Source organism: Pelophylax lessonae (genome assembly GCF_965119305.1).
Source record: "Pelophylax lessonae genome assembly, chromosome: 3".
In the NCBI taxonomy this organism is placed as follows: domain Eukaryota; kingdom Metazoa; phylum Chordata; class Amphibia; order Anura; family Ranidae; genus Pelophylax; species Pelophylax lessonae.
The window spans coordinates 18,559,022-18,575,867 of record NC_138770.1 but is presented as its reverse complement, the minus strand read 5'-3'; the positions used below and the strand labels follow the sequence as shown (position 1 = coordinate 18,575,867).

The 16,846-nt window shown below is 45.2% G+C and overlaps 2 protein-coding genes across 2 annotated transcripts in view; both read right to left on the bottom strand.

Annotated features, from left to right (window-relative positions):
- The window catches only part of LOC309548792 (uncharacterized protein), a gene marked incomplete at its 3' end in the record, with an annotated part of 36,305 nt that extends 26,327 nt beyond the window's left edge, over positions 1–9,978 (bottom strand). The window contains exon 1 of the mRNA XM_082248735.1: positions 9,906–9,978. The remainder of the gene's footprint in view (positions 1–9,905) is intronic.
- Positions 1–16,846, bottom strand: part of LOC309550239 (uncharacterized protein) — a gene marked incomplete at both ends in the record, with an annotated part of 1,760,330 nt that overhangs the window by 1,209,338 nt on the left and 534,146 nt on the right. The window contains 1 exon segment of the mRNA XM_082250650.1: positions 7,516–8,187. Within this exon segment, the coding sequence (XP_082106776.1) occupies positions 7,516–8,187 (672 nt within the window).

The following is a 16,846-nucleotide window of genomic DNA, read 5'->3' as shown; positions in this document are numbered from 1 at the left end:
GCCCTGCGTCTCTGGCACAATATAAATTCTGTATAATAATTATAATATATATGTGTGTATCATCATCTGCTGGAGATAAAAGACTTCACAGTAACTATGGAGGAAGAGGACGGACATAACGGGGGGGGGGGGGGATAGAAAATAAGATCTTATTACCTCCTCTGCTGCCACTTCCAGCGATGTCTCCTCTCACCTTTGTGCCACATGGAACTCGTCTGTACCTGACATCACTTCCTGTGACATCACTTCCTGTCTATAACTGACATCACTTCCTGTCTTCCATAGAGACTTCCTGTCTGGATAGAAGTGAGATCATCACCTTGTGGAGCTCAGAGGAACTGCAGCCCTGAGAAACGTCTTGTTGTGTGAACACGTCCTTGTGCTGTGTGTGTATGTACTATACAGTATATCCTTATAGATGGGGCCATCTCCACTCCCACCAAGGGGCAGAGAAATATATCACTACCTATTACCATCACACACTCACCCCCCCCCCCCCTTTCCTGGCCAGGCAGGCTGCGTGCTCAGATTAACAGTTTGGTATTTATTTCCTGGTCGACCTCACACAGTTTTTTTTGGTTTCTTTGCTTTATGGACCCCTTTTAAACACCTACTAGATTCAGAGTCTGGAATGTCATTTTGGGGGACTCAAAATTTGGGGGTGTGAAAAAAAAAAAGTCTTTACCACTTTCTGACCTCCCTATAGCAGTTTTATTGCTACAGGGCGGCCTGCTGCTCAGAAACATGTATATAAACTTGATCCTGCACTTCCAGGTAGCGTGCGCAAGTGCGCGCTGCTGGTGGCTCACTACCACTGTGATTCTACACAGCAGGTCCCAGAGACGCAATGTCCGCCGGCACCCGCTGATCGCTCGGTATACAGGCAGAATGGCAATCCGTCTATTTAAACAAGGCAGATTGCCGTTCTGTCAGTAGGGAAGGCATTGGATCCTGTATTCCTGCAAAGCAGAGGCACTGATCCATGCCTTCCCCTAGTAAAAGCACCTCCCCCAATACACAAACACTGGCTAGGCACACATTTAACCCTTTGATTGCCCCTGATGTTAAAGCGGAGTTCCGGGCACAAAATCGATATTTTTTTTTTTTTGTGCCCGTCCGCTTGTTCCCCTTCACCTGAAAAGGAATTGGATAGTTAGTTTTTTTTTTTTATTTACTCACCTTGTAATTGAAGATCGAATATACTCACCTATTCTTCACTTCCTCCCTCTGCGCCGCGGCACCGCCGTCACTTCCTGGCTTGCACTGATTCCTGGGAGCTGAACGTCATCGCTCCCAGGAATCAATGCGACGGCACCGGCCCCGCTCGTCACTTCCGGGGCGACGCCGCATTCCCTGCTAAACAGCTTCTGGGCATGCCCAGAAGCTGTGGAGGAATGCAGCGCTGCACCGGAAGTGACGAGAGGGGCCGGTGCAGTCGCATTCTGGGAGAAGAAGACGCGGAAGAAGACGCAGAAGAGGATCGCGCCGGCTTCCGCTGCCCACAAGAGAGATGGCAACGCTGTGGAAGAAATTTTATAAGTGAGTATTTCTTCTAAAAGGTAAGTGCGAACCGGGACAGATCAGAGGCTATCCATTGTGGAATGTACTAGCCCTGACTGTCCCGGGGGTATGTTCAGTGAAAAAAAATTTCTGTGCCCGGAACTCCGCTTTAACCCCCTTCCCAGCCAGTGTCATTAGTAAAGTGACAGTGCATATTTTTAGCACTTATCATTGTATTGGGGTCACTGGTTCCCACAAAGTGTCAGTTAGTGTCTGACTTGTCCACAAAGTGTCAGTTAGTGTCTGACTTGTCCGCCGCAATAAAGTCCCGCTGTAAGTCACCGATCGCCGCTATTACTAGTAAAAAAAATAAAAATTCCATAAATACTGTATATCCCATAATTTATAGATGAGATAACTTTTGCGCAAACCAATTAAAATACGCTTATTGAGATTTATTTTAAACAAAAACATGTAGCAGAATACATATTGGCATAAATTGATGAAGAAATTTGATTTTTGTACATTTTGTATTGGATGTTTTATAGCAGAAAGTAAAAAATATTGTTTTCTTTTTTGTTTATAGTGCAAAACTTTAAAACCGCAGAGGAGATCAAATACCCCCAAAATAAATCTCTATTTGTGGGAAAAAAAGGACATCAATTTTATTTGGGTACAGCGTCGCACGACCCACAATTGTCAGTTAACAACTTCAGCCCCGGAAGATTTACCCCCCTTCATGACCAGGCCATTTTTTGTGATACGGCACTGTGTTACTTTAAATGAAAATTGTGTGGTCGTGCGACGCTGTACTCAAATAAAATCGATGTCCTTTTTTTTCCTACAAATAAGAGATTTTTTTGGGGGGTATTTGATCACCTCTGCGGTTTTTATTTTTTGAGCTATAAACAAAAACAATTTTGAAAAAAAACAATATTTTTTACTTTCTGGAGGGCGGTGCCTGTAAAAACAATCAAGCGGCTGAACAGTCCATATGATTGTTTCTATGGTGCAGGGAATCACCGGCAGAAAAAGAAGATATGTGAATGATGCCTGTAGCTCCACCCATCATTCGGATATCTTCACTCAAAGTCCTTGACGTCATATGAGGTCGTTGGGTGGGAAGTGGTTTAATACAGGAGAATAATGTCCGCGGCCCCCTAAGCATCCACTTATTTGTAGAGACATAAACCATTAGGAGTGCCAGAATCCCAATCTTCTTCTCATTGGTATAATCTCAAGGATTTTGCAGACACAGGAAATGAGCTTTTCAACGTTAGCAAGCATGTTGTGTGAAGGTCCTTCTTCATTATAATGACAGTGTGGGGGAGAGAAATCCTCTGCACCTTCCTCCAGTATGGCATCCATATCCTCTCCATTACCTCCTGTCTCTGCATCCTTTAGGACTGGCATATCAGGATCTGACTCCGGTTGGGAAACTGGATCGGGAGAAGAGGCGGAGAGATTTAGAGCTCCGGACAAAGATGGCCGTATTAAGACATATTCTGTCCAAGGAATGGCAACAGAAAATTCTGCTTTGGTGAGGTAGCCCACATGTTGTGTGTCTGAGAAAGAGCTAGAACCAGAAACAGACATTGGTGGTAAAGCATGGACTTTATATACAGTCCAGCATTTTGGACAGATAAGACAGGGTCATCCTGCACCTCTGACCATTACTCTATTATTCTGTAGGATAGATTCAATATTTCTCATTCCATCTTCCATCTTGCATTGGAAGAGAGCCAAGGGTTAAGGCAGGTTCACAGGCTGCAACGGCAAACAGATATACCCCCAAAGAACAAGACCAACACATGAAGTTACCACCAGAAGATGCTGCACCGCTCCAAGGATACACTCAATTATCATGATTGAGTATACCCTTGAAGGACACAGCATCCTCCAATGACAACTCATATGGCTAAGCTCACAAAGGCCACATCAAGCAAATAGGTGACTCATTATCAGGGCTTGTTTTCCCAGAGAATAGGTGCAGGTACTACCCCTTTCTTTGTCCCTACCCACCTCTGAGTATCATTCCTTGGCTCCATACCCCTACCCACCTCCGAGCACCATTCCTGGGTTCCAACCCCTACCCACCTCCCGAGCACCATTCCTGGGTTCCAACCCCTACCCACCTCCGAGCACCATTCCTTGGTTCCACCCTCCACCCACCATTTCTTGGTTCCACCCCTACCCACCTCCGAGCACCATTCCTGGGTCCCAACCCCTACCCACCTCCGAGCACCATTCCTTGGTTCCAACCCCTACCCACCTCCGGGCACCATTCCTTGGTTCCACCCTCCACCCACCATTTCTTGGTTCCACCCCTACCCACCTCCGAGCACCATTCCTTGGTTCCACCCTCCACCCACTATTTCTTGGTTCCACCCCTAACCACCTCCAAGCACCATTCCTTGGTTCCGACCTTTACCCACCTCCCAGTGCTGCCCTTTTAGACAATACAGAACCAGGTATCATTTTGTGGTGCTGAGTAATTTGTATGGAACTTGGTAATGATAACAAGAAAAACAGTAAAATAGATTCCCTGCAGCCAGTAACAATAGATCCCCTAACAACAATGGACCACCCATAACAGAATACCCCCCTTGGCAAATAATAAACTACCGGCTGCCATAACAGGTCTCCCCACAGCCAGCATCAATAGACCCCTCCCAGCAACAACTAACCCCCAGAAATTTAAGACCCACCCCCCCAGCAATAGTAGTTCCTCCACCAGCAATAATAGACCTCGGCAACAAAAGACCCCCCCCTTCCAAAATAGATCCCCTCCATCTAGAATAGACCCCCCAGCAGTGAGCATCAATAGACTCTGCAGCACACTCCAGCACCCCTTGCCATTACATACAGTCAGTGCTAGAGGTGCCCTATTTGCAGTCCCCCGCGTTGCCGCTGAAAAAAAATCCCTGCTTATTATGCTGGAAAAGCTCTTCCTCTTCATAAATGCCTAATCTGACATCCTGCAATGCAGGTAGAAGTGTCCCGGTTGGGACAAGGTGTTGACCACTAAGACATTCTGCTGCTCTTTCCTTCTGTTCACTTTGCACCCCTCTTCTAGAATGAGCTTCTAGCTTAACCACCATAAAGGTGACAGAAAATTCTGCTTTCGACAGGTAGGCCACATGTTGTGTGCCTGAGATAGAGCTAGAACCGGATATGGACATTGGTGGTAAAACTGGGTCCTACTCTGGTACAAGAGACACATTGTCACTCCAAGGGTCACCAAAGGCTGAGTATTGAGTAGACCTTTGGCAGAGCCAATCTCCTGTGATTTAGAATTGGCTCCCTTTCTCCACCATAGCTACAAGTGAGGGTATCCCCCCTGTGGGGTACTCATGGAATAGGGTGCAGGAGATGGGGTGCAGTGTGTCTGAAAGGAGTACGCGGTAACCCAGGTGTTGACTGTCCTGCAACAAGGGGTGAAAGGACACCGGAGTACCTTATCAGGACTCTAGGTGGAAGTGGCATTAAAGGGTGTGACCAGTGGTGTGACAACCTGAGACTGAGCTCTGAATTTTAGCGCCAAGTTTGAAAAGCTTACTCCGTAAGGGGAATACATTCCAGACTTAGTAATGTTTTATAGAGTAATGGTGAAAGTTACAGGGTGACCCTGTCTTATCTGTCCTGAATGCTGGACTGTATATAAGGTCTATGCTTTACTCATCATGGTGGGCATACCCTCCGAAGAGGTCCTCGGGGACTGGGTTCCATAGTTATGAGGTTCCATAGTGATGAACTACAACCCTGGACCTTTATAGCACACTGTGGCTAACTCAACACATTGCACCAAGTGCCATAGGGAGCTCCTCATGCTGGATCCAATGCCTGAAACAACATTACAGGGCATTTCCAGAGCGTGGGGGTCTGAGTACAGCTCCCAAGGTTGTACCGATCCGGGTACACTGCTTCTGTGTAGACAGTAGAAGACAGTGAGGGCTGATTGAAGAATCAGAAGATAAAATAATAAAGAGGAAAATAATAAACCAGTGAAGATAACCCGCAAATATATCCCATTCTAGGTTGGTGCACATTATTCTGCTCACACAATCAGTGCAAGTCCAGCTGAGGCATCAAAAGAAACTTGAATGGACAACCATGCTCCAGCAAAATACTCCTTTATTAGAATATATCCAGAAGTGACAACATGGCAGGAGAGATGAGACTGTCAACGCGTTTCAAACTACAAGCATTTAGTCATAGCAAACCCGCCATACTGCTTTCTATTTAAACATACAACATCAATTGCCATATTAATTAATATTTATGTTGAACATCATAGACATGTGCAGAATAGAAACATTTGTTTTGTTTCAGATAAATCTGTTTCGTTATTTAATTTGCTTCCTAGAATTAGTTTCATTTCACGCTTTGAGAACGATTGGAATTCCGATCGGTCGAGAAACGATCCACTGATTTGTATTCTGTGTGAAGAAATAGTTAAGCAGAGGGCTGGGAAGCCGGCTGCCCACATCCTTACCAACCATGACTCATCAGCTGTCAGCGGGCTTCCCCACTGACAGATGAATGGAAAGAAAAGAATGCCGGTATTGCCCAGCAATAGAAAAATGTTTAAAAAAATGACGTGGGGTCCCCTCCCCCCCAAAATATCAGTATCGGCCCTAAAAAAAACATATCGGTCTATCCCTAACCGAAGGGTCTGGTATGGAAAGGACAGCTGATGAGTCATGGTTGGTAAGGATGTGGGCGGCCGGCTTCCCGACTTGCTGCTTAACAACCAGCTAATTCTTCACACAGAATTTGCATCGGTCAATCGTTTTTTTTGACTGATCAGAATTCAAATCGTTCTGAAAAGTTGGAAATCATTAGAAAACGAAGAAACTAAACAAATTTTAACAGATTTCAATTAAATTCATTACAATTTCATTTGGAGATTTGGATACATCCAAATCTAGGAATAACCAAACATTTGTCCGAATTTGTATTCTCAACAAAACAAATTTCACGTGTCTAACACTTAATGGTCACCCGCTAACAGCGGGCTCCCAGCCAATGCAAATAGCCGCCGATGGCAGGGCCCACTCTCCAGGCATGGATCCTCTAAATATGTGTGCCATAACACCACCCTGCTGATAGCTGGGGACTCAATGACCACTTGGGACATCCTGGAAGACTTCTGGATACCAAAGGAAGCTCCTGACATCCCGCACAGCTGCCCAGTACCAGACCCGCCCACCAATACTTCCAATAGATAGGAAAACTTCATACAAAATGGTCCTATAAGTGAGGAGGACAAAAAAGGAACGCAGACAGTGGCTTATCCTGAACATTTATGGGAGTGGGGTCTTATTGGAGAGGAACGAGGGTGGGCTAAACAAACGTATGCTGCCATGGACGTCTGTCAGGAAAGCACATTACGGCCACTAGATGGAACTGACCATTATAGGAAATCCAAATTCTCCATGACTGGGGGAATGCGGGTCACATTTCATCAACACATTTATAACAACCAGATCTGTAAGTGTTTGTGAAATCTTCCCGAACAAAATGCACTCAGCCAATGAAAGGTAAGGACTCGATTTTTATTTTTCTCCTGCTATCAATGGCCAACACGGGACAACACTTCATCCATGTCTTTGGTGATCTCTGATCTCCTTATGAAAAGTTTCTTACATGATGAAGATCAGCCATGGAGTATATCTGAGGTGTATATCAGGGTGTGCTTCTTCCCCACATGTCCACCAACATTCATATAGAAGACATTTCCCACACTCAAGGCACTAATACACCTCCAGGGTTGTGTGGGACCCCCGATGTACAGGAAGACAGGGCTTCAGTGAGGAACATTTCCCTCACTCAGGACAGGAATACGGCTTCTCCCCCGTGTGAGATCTCTGATGTGTGGAAAGAGAGGACTTCTGTGAAAAACATTTCCCGCACGCAGGACAGCAATACGGCTTTTCCCCCGTGTGAGATCTCTGATGTATGTAAAGATAGGACTTTAGTGAAAAACATTTTCCGCACTCAGGACAGGAATACGGCTTCTCACCAGTGTGTGATCTCTGATGAGTGGAAAGATTGGACTTCTCTGAAAAACATTTCCCACACTCAGGACAGGAATATGGCTTCTCACCAGTGTGAGATCTCTGATGTGTGGAAAGATGGGACTTCTCCGAAAAACATTTCCCACACTCAGAACAGGAATATGGCTTCTCACCAGTGTGAAATCTCTGATGTGTGGAAAGATGGGACTTTACTGAAAAACATTTCCCACATTCAGGACAGGAATACGGCTTCTCACCCGTGTGAAATCTCTGATGTCTGGAAAGATGGGACTTGCAGGAAAAACATTTCCCGCACTCAAGACAGGAATAAGACTTCTCACCAGTGTGCAATCTCTGATGCACGAAAAGACTGGACTTCACTGAAAAACATTTCCCACACTCAGGACAGGAATACGGCTTCTCACCAGTGTGCAATCTCTGATGTTTGGAAAGACTGGACTTCACTGAAAAACATTTCCCGCACTCAGGACAGGAATATGGCTTCTCCCCCGCGTGAGATCTCTGATGCACGGAAAGATTGGACTTCAGTGAAAAACATTTCCTGCACTCAGGACATGAATACGGCTTCTCACCGTTGTGAGACCTTTCATGCACATTAAGATTGGATTTAAAACGGAAACACTTCCCACACTCAGTACAGGAGAACCTCTTATCTGTTGGAAGGACGGCACTGTCCCTCGCAGTCTGAGGTTCCTCAAGATAAGAGGAATACGATAGTCTGGCACTGTCCCTCACAGTCTGAGGTTCCTCAAGATAAGAGGAATACGATGGTCCGGCACTGTCCCTCACAGTCTGAGGTTCCTCAGGATAAGAGGAATACAATGGTCCGGCACTGTCCCTCACAATCTGAGGTTCCTCAGGATAAGAGGAATACGATGGTCCATCTACACTGTGTGGTGCCGGATGGACATTTGAGGTAGCCGGGTTTTCTCCTGGACTATACTGTTTGATGTCCTCATCTTCTACTTTACAGTCTGGAGACAAAGTGAGACAATCCTCTGAGGTTTTCCTCAGCTCCCATCCATCTACTAAAATAGAAACACAAAGATTATTACTAGACATCAGCAGATTGGTTCCCCTAAACCAGGGCTCCGCCCACATCACACAGCTTTGTCTCTGAGGATCTTACAATTCCACCATCAAGGTAACTAGTAAATGGGTCCTCTGATCTCCTGCCAGTTCATTTCTTTATTCATGGACTTTAGTCAGAGAGTGAGGAAACAACGAGAACTGTCTTTTATAGGGGTGACAGTGATGAGGGAATTATAGGACCCCACCCCCTCTATCACTCATTGCCATCTTCCCAACACAAGAAGTCCCGCACTTCCTTATTTAGTCCATGATTTAGTCATGAATAACAGCGGGGCTGAGCCCCACCAGAGGTCAGAGAGGGAGGATGGGGAGAGAACAACCAAGATGAAGACTGGACTGATCCTGAAGAACACCATCATTGGGTTACTGACTCCTCCCTCATTATCACTTTCTGTTTAAGGTTCCAAAGTTGGAGGATGTTATCACATTATTATCAACATGTAAAAGTCTGTCCTCCAATCAAATCATCAGACATAAAATGTCCAGCTGGTAGGAAATGGGTGGAACAAAAGAGAATCCATATTATGTGTATATATAGCAGTGGATAGAGGGGAGAGAGCAGAAGTCAGGAGTATGTAATGTAAAACATAGAATATATAGTGCCGGGGTCAGGAGTATGTAATGTACAACATAGAGTATATAGTGCAGGGGACAGGAGTATGTAATGTACAACATAGAGTATATAGTGCAGGGGTCAGCAGTATTTAATGTACAACATAGAGTATACAGTGCACGGGTCAGGAGTATGTAACATACAACATTGAGTATATAGTGCAGGGGTCAGGAGTCAAAATATTTGGGTTCAGTAATCAGTTGCAGAGGTCCCACACCGCTGCCTCCCATCTCCTGAGACTGCACTCAGTGACTTGGGTGTGAGACTATACAGACATATCCCTCCACCCGGCACAGCCAGCAAATAACAGAGCAAGAAACCCCGGGAGAATTGTTCTGTCAGAGATCTTGCTAGACCCTGGCATGGGGCAGGAGAACCAAGGTACATATCCCAGGTGTCTAGGTCAAGCAACGTCTATGGTAATTATCAACATTTTACTGCCAGCTAAACCCCAGAATCTCCATGAATCCAGTCTAGAGACATAAACTGTGTCTGCAGCACAGAGAAGGAAGATTATCCGAGAGAAATACAGGAATACAGGATGGGGAACAGGAAAATGACCAGGGTATTACAGGCTGATATCACCCAGTCCCTGCCCTACACTGGACCAATCAGTGAGCAGTATGGGTGGAGGAATGTATTTAGTGTTAACGGCCCACCTGTGCTGATCTCTGTAGGAGTGTCCTCCTCTATAAATGTCCCCGTTATTCCATACTCCTCCACAGACTGCTGATCATCCCTCACATACGTCTCTTCTTCTTCTGCTTTAACCTCAAATTCTATATCGATTGGATCTCCACTCTAAACCAAGAAAATGAGAGAGAATATCATCTGGAAGATATAAGCTTCATTATTGTGATATTATATATAAAAAATAAAAAGACATCCTCTCCAGAAGTCCATGTTCTAGATGCTCCAATCCACCAACCTTGTAACATTGAGGGATGGTGTGACCTTCCTGTGTGGAATCCCAGGAATACAGAGGATGGGGACATCTCTCTGGTGGGTTTCTGTAGCTGGATGACTCCTCCATGGTGCCCTGATACAGATATTTGTGTTCCTTTAGAAACTCTGACTCCTCCATCACCCCATCCTCATCATCCTCCTCTTTTATCTCTTCTTTAACCTCAACTTTAGAATCTCTCAGATTTCCACTCTGAATATATAATAAAAATGACATCAATGGTAACAATGCAGATAATGTACAGATCCTAATGATACTATCAGTGATTGTTCCTTATCTACCTGATGATGGTGAGGGATGGTGTGACCTTCCTGTGTGGAATCCCGGGAATACAGAGGACGGGGACATCTCTCTGGTGGGTTCCCATTACTGGATCCATCTGTAGGAAACACACACACACTGACTGAATACATTGTTTCTATGTGTTTATCAGATGATGGGGGATCTAGGTGGAGCCTCCGTATTGCTCCTAAAGTCTCCTCCTACCCGGTAATGTGAGGGGTGGCTGATTCTCCATCATGACGTCTTTTCCAGCACTGCTCACCTCTCCTGTCCGCAACTCAATGATCTCCCTGGTGACTTCTCGAATCTTCTTTTTATTTCTCTATTCTATCAGAGAGGGAGGTGGAGGAAATGTGATCGTCATATGATCTCCAGACTTCACAGGAGGAAAACTCTAGATTTGAACACAAATAGTAAAATCAAATGACATTCCTAGAATCCTCCTCACCTCACTGGTCAGGTGTCTTTTTATTTAAACCCCACTTCATGCTAAGGTTTCTGATATTACATACAATGCAGGTCCAACATCCCTACTTTGAAAGTAAGGAGGCCTTGGGTTCAGCCCACATCCTAAGAGCATCAGAAAAAAAAAAGAGTCGGATAGAGGGATATTTGAAGGAGGAGCTGTGAGGTCAGTGTGATGTCATAGGATTCGCTGACTCTGATTGGAGGGACATTGGGAGGAGGAGCTGCATGGTCAGTGTCATGTCATAGCAGTGGGGGAATTGCCAGGGTTGCAGCAGTCACACTTGCGAAATGGGTCCTGGAGTTCCACCACTGTAGGGGGGCCCGCCGCTGTTCGGGAGATAGTACACAATGGTCATTAACGTGCACTCCCACAGGCATACAGTCCCCGCCCCGCCCATCCTCTCCGCACGCAGTCATGGGTACTCACAAGCACACGGTCCCCGCCCATCTTCTCTGCCCGCCCATTGAGTTCAGTAGGGTAGGGAGATACAATTTCGGGGGACTGAAAGAGAAAATCAGCTGACCCGGGCTAGGCCAGTAGAGTAAAGGGGGAGGAGCTCTCCACCGTGTGAGGAGACCCCATGATGGGATAGGAGTTACTGGAGACACAGGAAGATAGCCGAAGATATACTGAGACCTAGCAAGGAGGAAGGGCCGAGTGATCTGCTAGGGAGTGACACTGATCCCATCCCTCAATATCAGCACTGCCACTGATTCCACCCCCCCCCCCCCCACCGGGAGGAAAATTGAGGGGATTTGTTCCTCTATGTGTCACTCCTGCTGCCCCTCCTTTACAGTTCCTGCTGCCCTCCAGCCCCCCGGGATAAGTGGGAAGGGCCCTGGCCGGGGCTCAGGGGGGCCCTTCATGGTTTCTTGCACTGGGGGCCTGAAAGTTCTAGTTACGCTTCTGTGTCATAGGATTCTCTGACCCTGATAGGAGGAACATTGGGAGGAGGAGCTGTGTGGTCAGTGTGGTGTCATAGGATTCTATGACTCTGATTGGAGAGACATTGGGAGGAGCTGTGTGGTCAGTGTGATAGGATTCTCTGACTCTGATCGGAAAGACATTGGGAGGAGCTGTGTGGTCAGTGTGGTGTCAAAGGATACTCTGACCCTGATAGGAGGGACATTGGGAGGAGGAGCTGTGTGGTCAGTTTGGTGTCATAGGATTCTCTGACTCTGATTGGAGATACATTGGGAGGAGCTGTGTGGTCAGTGTGGTGTCATAGGATTCTCTGACCCTGATAGGAGGGACATTGGGAGGAGGAGCTGTGTGGTCAGTGTGGTGTCATAGGATTCTCTGACCCTGATAGGAGGGACATTGGGAGGAGGAGCTGTGTGGTCAGTGTGGTGTCATAGGATTCTCTGACCCTGATTGGAGGGACATTGGGAGGAGGAGCTGTGTGGTCAGTGTGGTGTCATAGGATTCTCTGACCCTGATAAGAGGGACATTGGGAGGCGGAGCTGTGTGGTCAGTGTCATGTCATAGGATATTCTGACTCTGATTGGAGGAACATTGGGAGGTGGAGCTGTGTGGTCAGTGTCGTGTCATAGGATTCTCTGACTCTGATTGGAGGAACATTGGGAGGAGGAGCTGGGTTGTCAGTGTCGTGTCATAGGATTCTCTGACTCTGATTTGAGGGACATTGGGAGGAGGAGCTGTGGGGGGCACTGTGTGAGGTTTCTGCACACAAAGAATCATTTTTCCCAGGTGCGTCCCACCTCTCCTAAAATTAAAGATGAACGTTGTCTTTGTCAGGACACATCATATTCCTGTGATCTCCGTGTACTCCGGAGACTTTACTGATCACATTTTTGGATGAATATCTGAGACTGGGATCATTATGAAAAGAAAAACAATTCCGGATATTTACTACAAATGAAATTTTTTCCTCTTTCTTTTTTAAATCCTAAAAAATAAAGACATACATATTCCAATCCTCCTTAAATACACCCCCTACCCCGCTAATAAAAGTAGTATAATCCTTTTGTCAGGAGTGTGTCGTTGTCAGGGCTGGGCTTCTGCTATTAATAGAAGCTCTCTACTGCACAGATGCTGCTCAGCTGTTGGGTAATTACTAGCCATTCATTGTTTCCACAGTGACTCACCTTATTACCTGCCTCATTAGTCCAGCCTACAGCCAGCCCCTTTTTGCTATTTAAACTGCCTTGCTCATTTCCTCCGTTCCTTTGCCTGGTCAACATCTCTAGCATGTCTCTGCTGTGTTCCTGTTATGACTTGCCCTGGCTGACATCTCTTCTGATTTCTGATCCTGATTTTTGGCTTCTGACAACGCTGATTTCTGATCCCGGCTTGTCTGATTACCCGCTCTGTCTTCCAAACCCTGGCTTCTGTTTTTGACTACGTTCCTGTTCTGTGTTATTTTTGCTATTACATTAAAAGTGTGATTTTTAACTACATTTTCTGCCTCTGCCTGGTTTATGGTTTCTGACAGTTGTGCTCTTGCTCCTCATTCCGGCATCCTGGTTTTGGCTGTAATGTATTATTTCTTTCTTTCGACTGATCTGCAAAGTGAGTGATGTGGTCAGTCTCTGGATGGAGACCAAATCTGATTGAAGCCAGCCAAGCCTGCAGTCCAATGCTTGTGATATTGCGTTTGTAATACGTGCTCAAAGCTCTCTGTTTGTCTGCCCTGCTGTTTGGATCCCCTTGTTGAAGGCCTTAATTCAGATCTCGACTACTCTCTGAACTCTGCCTGCCTTTTGACTACGGATTTGACCCTGACTATTCTGAACCTTGCCTGCCTTGTAACTGGACTGATGTTGAACCACTCTGCCTGTCTGCCAACCGCAAGTACCTGGTTGCTGTTTTTTAGTACGTTCCTGCCCTGGTGGGATGGCCAGGCATCATAGCATTGTGAGAAAAGAAGAAAGATCCGCGCTTAGGATAAACTATCTATAAAATAGTGCGTAAAATTTCTATAAATAAAACACTAATGGCTGCTGCCCACTCCAAAAGATGCACCCCCAATGGGGGAGCGTCAGGTGTAAATGTCAAAAAGGGGAGTGATTGGCGCTGCCAGGAAGTTAGGTTAATGGGAAATCTGGGTTAGGCTCCTATAGTTCAAGACCAAGTTCAACACATGCAAATGCACATAGAATGTATGTGGGAATGAGAACGTGACCACATCACTTCCGTCTGAACGATCCCGAGGCTAGGAACGCACGCTGATCCCAGGCGAGCACCGCGAACGAGGTAGTTGCGGACCCTATGCCATACGGATGCGCTGCATGTTGATTTTATGTGAGTACATGTCTTTTTTGGAATCTAAATAAAAGTTTTAAAGGCAATCCTGCACTATCGGAGGCTTCTGTTTTTCCCCTTTTTCATATACCCGGGAATTGTACTGGAGCTCTCTCCCTGATGCTTTAACCCCTATGTGTACCGGAGCAAGGAGTGGATACGAGTGGTAATAGGAAGGATAGGACGGAACCAGATTGCCGGTGTATGGGAGCGATCCCTGTTATCGACCCGCCATTTACCCCTGTAGGGGTACGGACATCCGGTAAGCACAGGACCCCAGGAGAGGGGGAGCACCCTATCTTCCAATCACTCACTGCACTCCCGGCTTCATAGAAAAAAAGAGCACCTTACTCCATCCTTATATGGACTATAGAACTTTATGATTTCTGTACCAACTCTGATTGCACTATTTTTGGACAATTTTAAAATACACAGAACCTGCTTTTTGAGCCTTTGAATTTATATGGTTCTCACTTTCATAATTTATATAGTTATTTGCACGGCTGCACTTATTTATTTACTAGTGTTTATATTGTCACCAGTGTGGGATGCACATAGTTCACCCACTTATTTATTTTCATTGCTTATGAGTATGCAGTTGCACTTTATTGAATAGATGGTTATGACTATTCGGAATGCACCTTATTTAGTTTGATTAGTGCACTATATTTATTTTTTAGCACCTTTGCACACTAACTCTCTATATCACCATAATTTATTAATACTATCTTTATATGCTTTTATATTTTTATACCTACATTTACATATATTTGCATATTTATGTTGAGTCTCAATAAGCCGTTTAGGTATTGAACACATTTATTTATTGATTTGGTATCAGCACATAGTGTTAATTTTACACACATATTACACACCCATTGTGTTTTTATATCCTATTACTTATATAGTTCTCATTCCCACATACATTCTATGTGCATTTGCATGTGTTGAACTTGGTCTTGAACTATAGGAGCCTAACCCAGATTTCCCATTAACCTAACTTCCTGGCAGCGCCAATCACTCCCCTTTTTGACATTTATCATAGCATTGTGATCAAACTTAAAAGGTGCTGCGCCAGAAACAAAGTGTAACATAGAATGGAAATCAATCTGTGTATACAATAAAAAGTGCAATCTCAGTGTCCATAAATCATAGGTGCATTCCGGTATCCAGGACTGTAAACACCCAATAACGTGATTAGTACAAAATACTGTGCTCCACTCCACCGCCACCAGAGATCTAAGCCTCTCACCTTAAATTTTGACCCAGAGACCTGAGCCAAACAAAGCATTTACCCCTCAGGGGTCACAGGCAGGTGTCACCGGATGGTGTGGAGGTTTCACTAACGGACGCACTGGGACCAGGTAACTGTGATGGTGCCGCTCTCACACAGGGCACAGAGAGATCATCACATAAGCAGAAAAGCAGAAAGAAATCGAATGCTCTCCGTGCGGGTAAAGCATATACAGCCGTTTATTTAACATGTAAAAGCAGAAACTGGTGTTCAGTGGACTGAAAAACCAGCCATGAAACCACCAAATGATGGGACTTTATAGGTGTATGGTTGTGGCACAGACAGAGCAAACAAAAATTGGGTTAAAATTAGCAGTAGTATTCATATGTACTTTTACTGTAATATCTGTCGATGAATTTTGACCATGAACTTTTGGATACATATCCTGTATCTTTTTAATTCACAATGTTAATTAATAAATTTCAATAAATAATTTTAACCCAATTTTTGTTTGCTCTGTCTGTGCCACAACCATACACCTATAAAGTCCCATCATTTGGTGGTTTCATGGCTGGTTTTCCAGTCCACTGAACACCAGTTTCTGCTTTTACATGTTTATACCAGGGATGTGGTGGATTTGGTTGGCCTTAGGTGCAACTTTGTCAGTCATCCAAATTTCATTTTTTGTCTGTAGCCGTTTATTTAAATAAAGGTACTCACAAACAGCTTCTTGGAGACATGCTCGTAATACAATAAGACCGCACAACAGAGAGGATGCAGCCAGCAGCAGGAAAGGCTCCGCAGCCTGTACGCGTTACGTCTTTGCCGATAGGGCGCTGACTTCAACAGTAGAGCTCTAGAGAGCATTAGATTTCTTTCTGCATTTCTGCTTATGTGGTGATCTCTTTGTGCCCTGTGCGAGAGCGGCACCATCATGGTTACCTGGTCCCAGTGCATCCGTTAGTGAAACCTCCACACCATACCATCCGGTGACACCTGCCTGTGACCCCTGAGGGGTAAAAGCTTTGTTTGGCTCAGGTCTCTGGGTCAAAGTTTAAGGTGAGAGGCTCTGGTGGCAGTGGAGTGGAGCACAGTATTTTGTACTAATCACGTTATTGGGTGATCACAGTTCTGGATACCAGAATGCACCTATGATTTATGGACACTGAGATTGCACTTTTTATTGTATACACAGATTGATTTCCGATATATGTTACACTTTGTTTCTGGATACCGGAATGCACTTATGTTATATGGACACTGAGATTGCATTTTTTATTGTATACACAGGTTGATTTCCATTATATGTAACATTTTGTTTCTGGAGCAGCACCTTTTAAGTTTGATCAAATTGTATTGTGTAAGTGAATAACGCTATTTTGTCTTA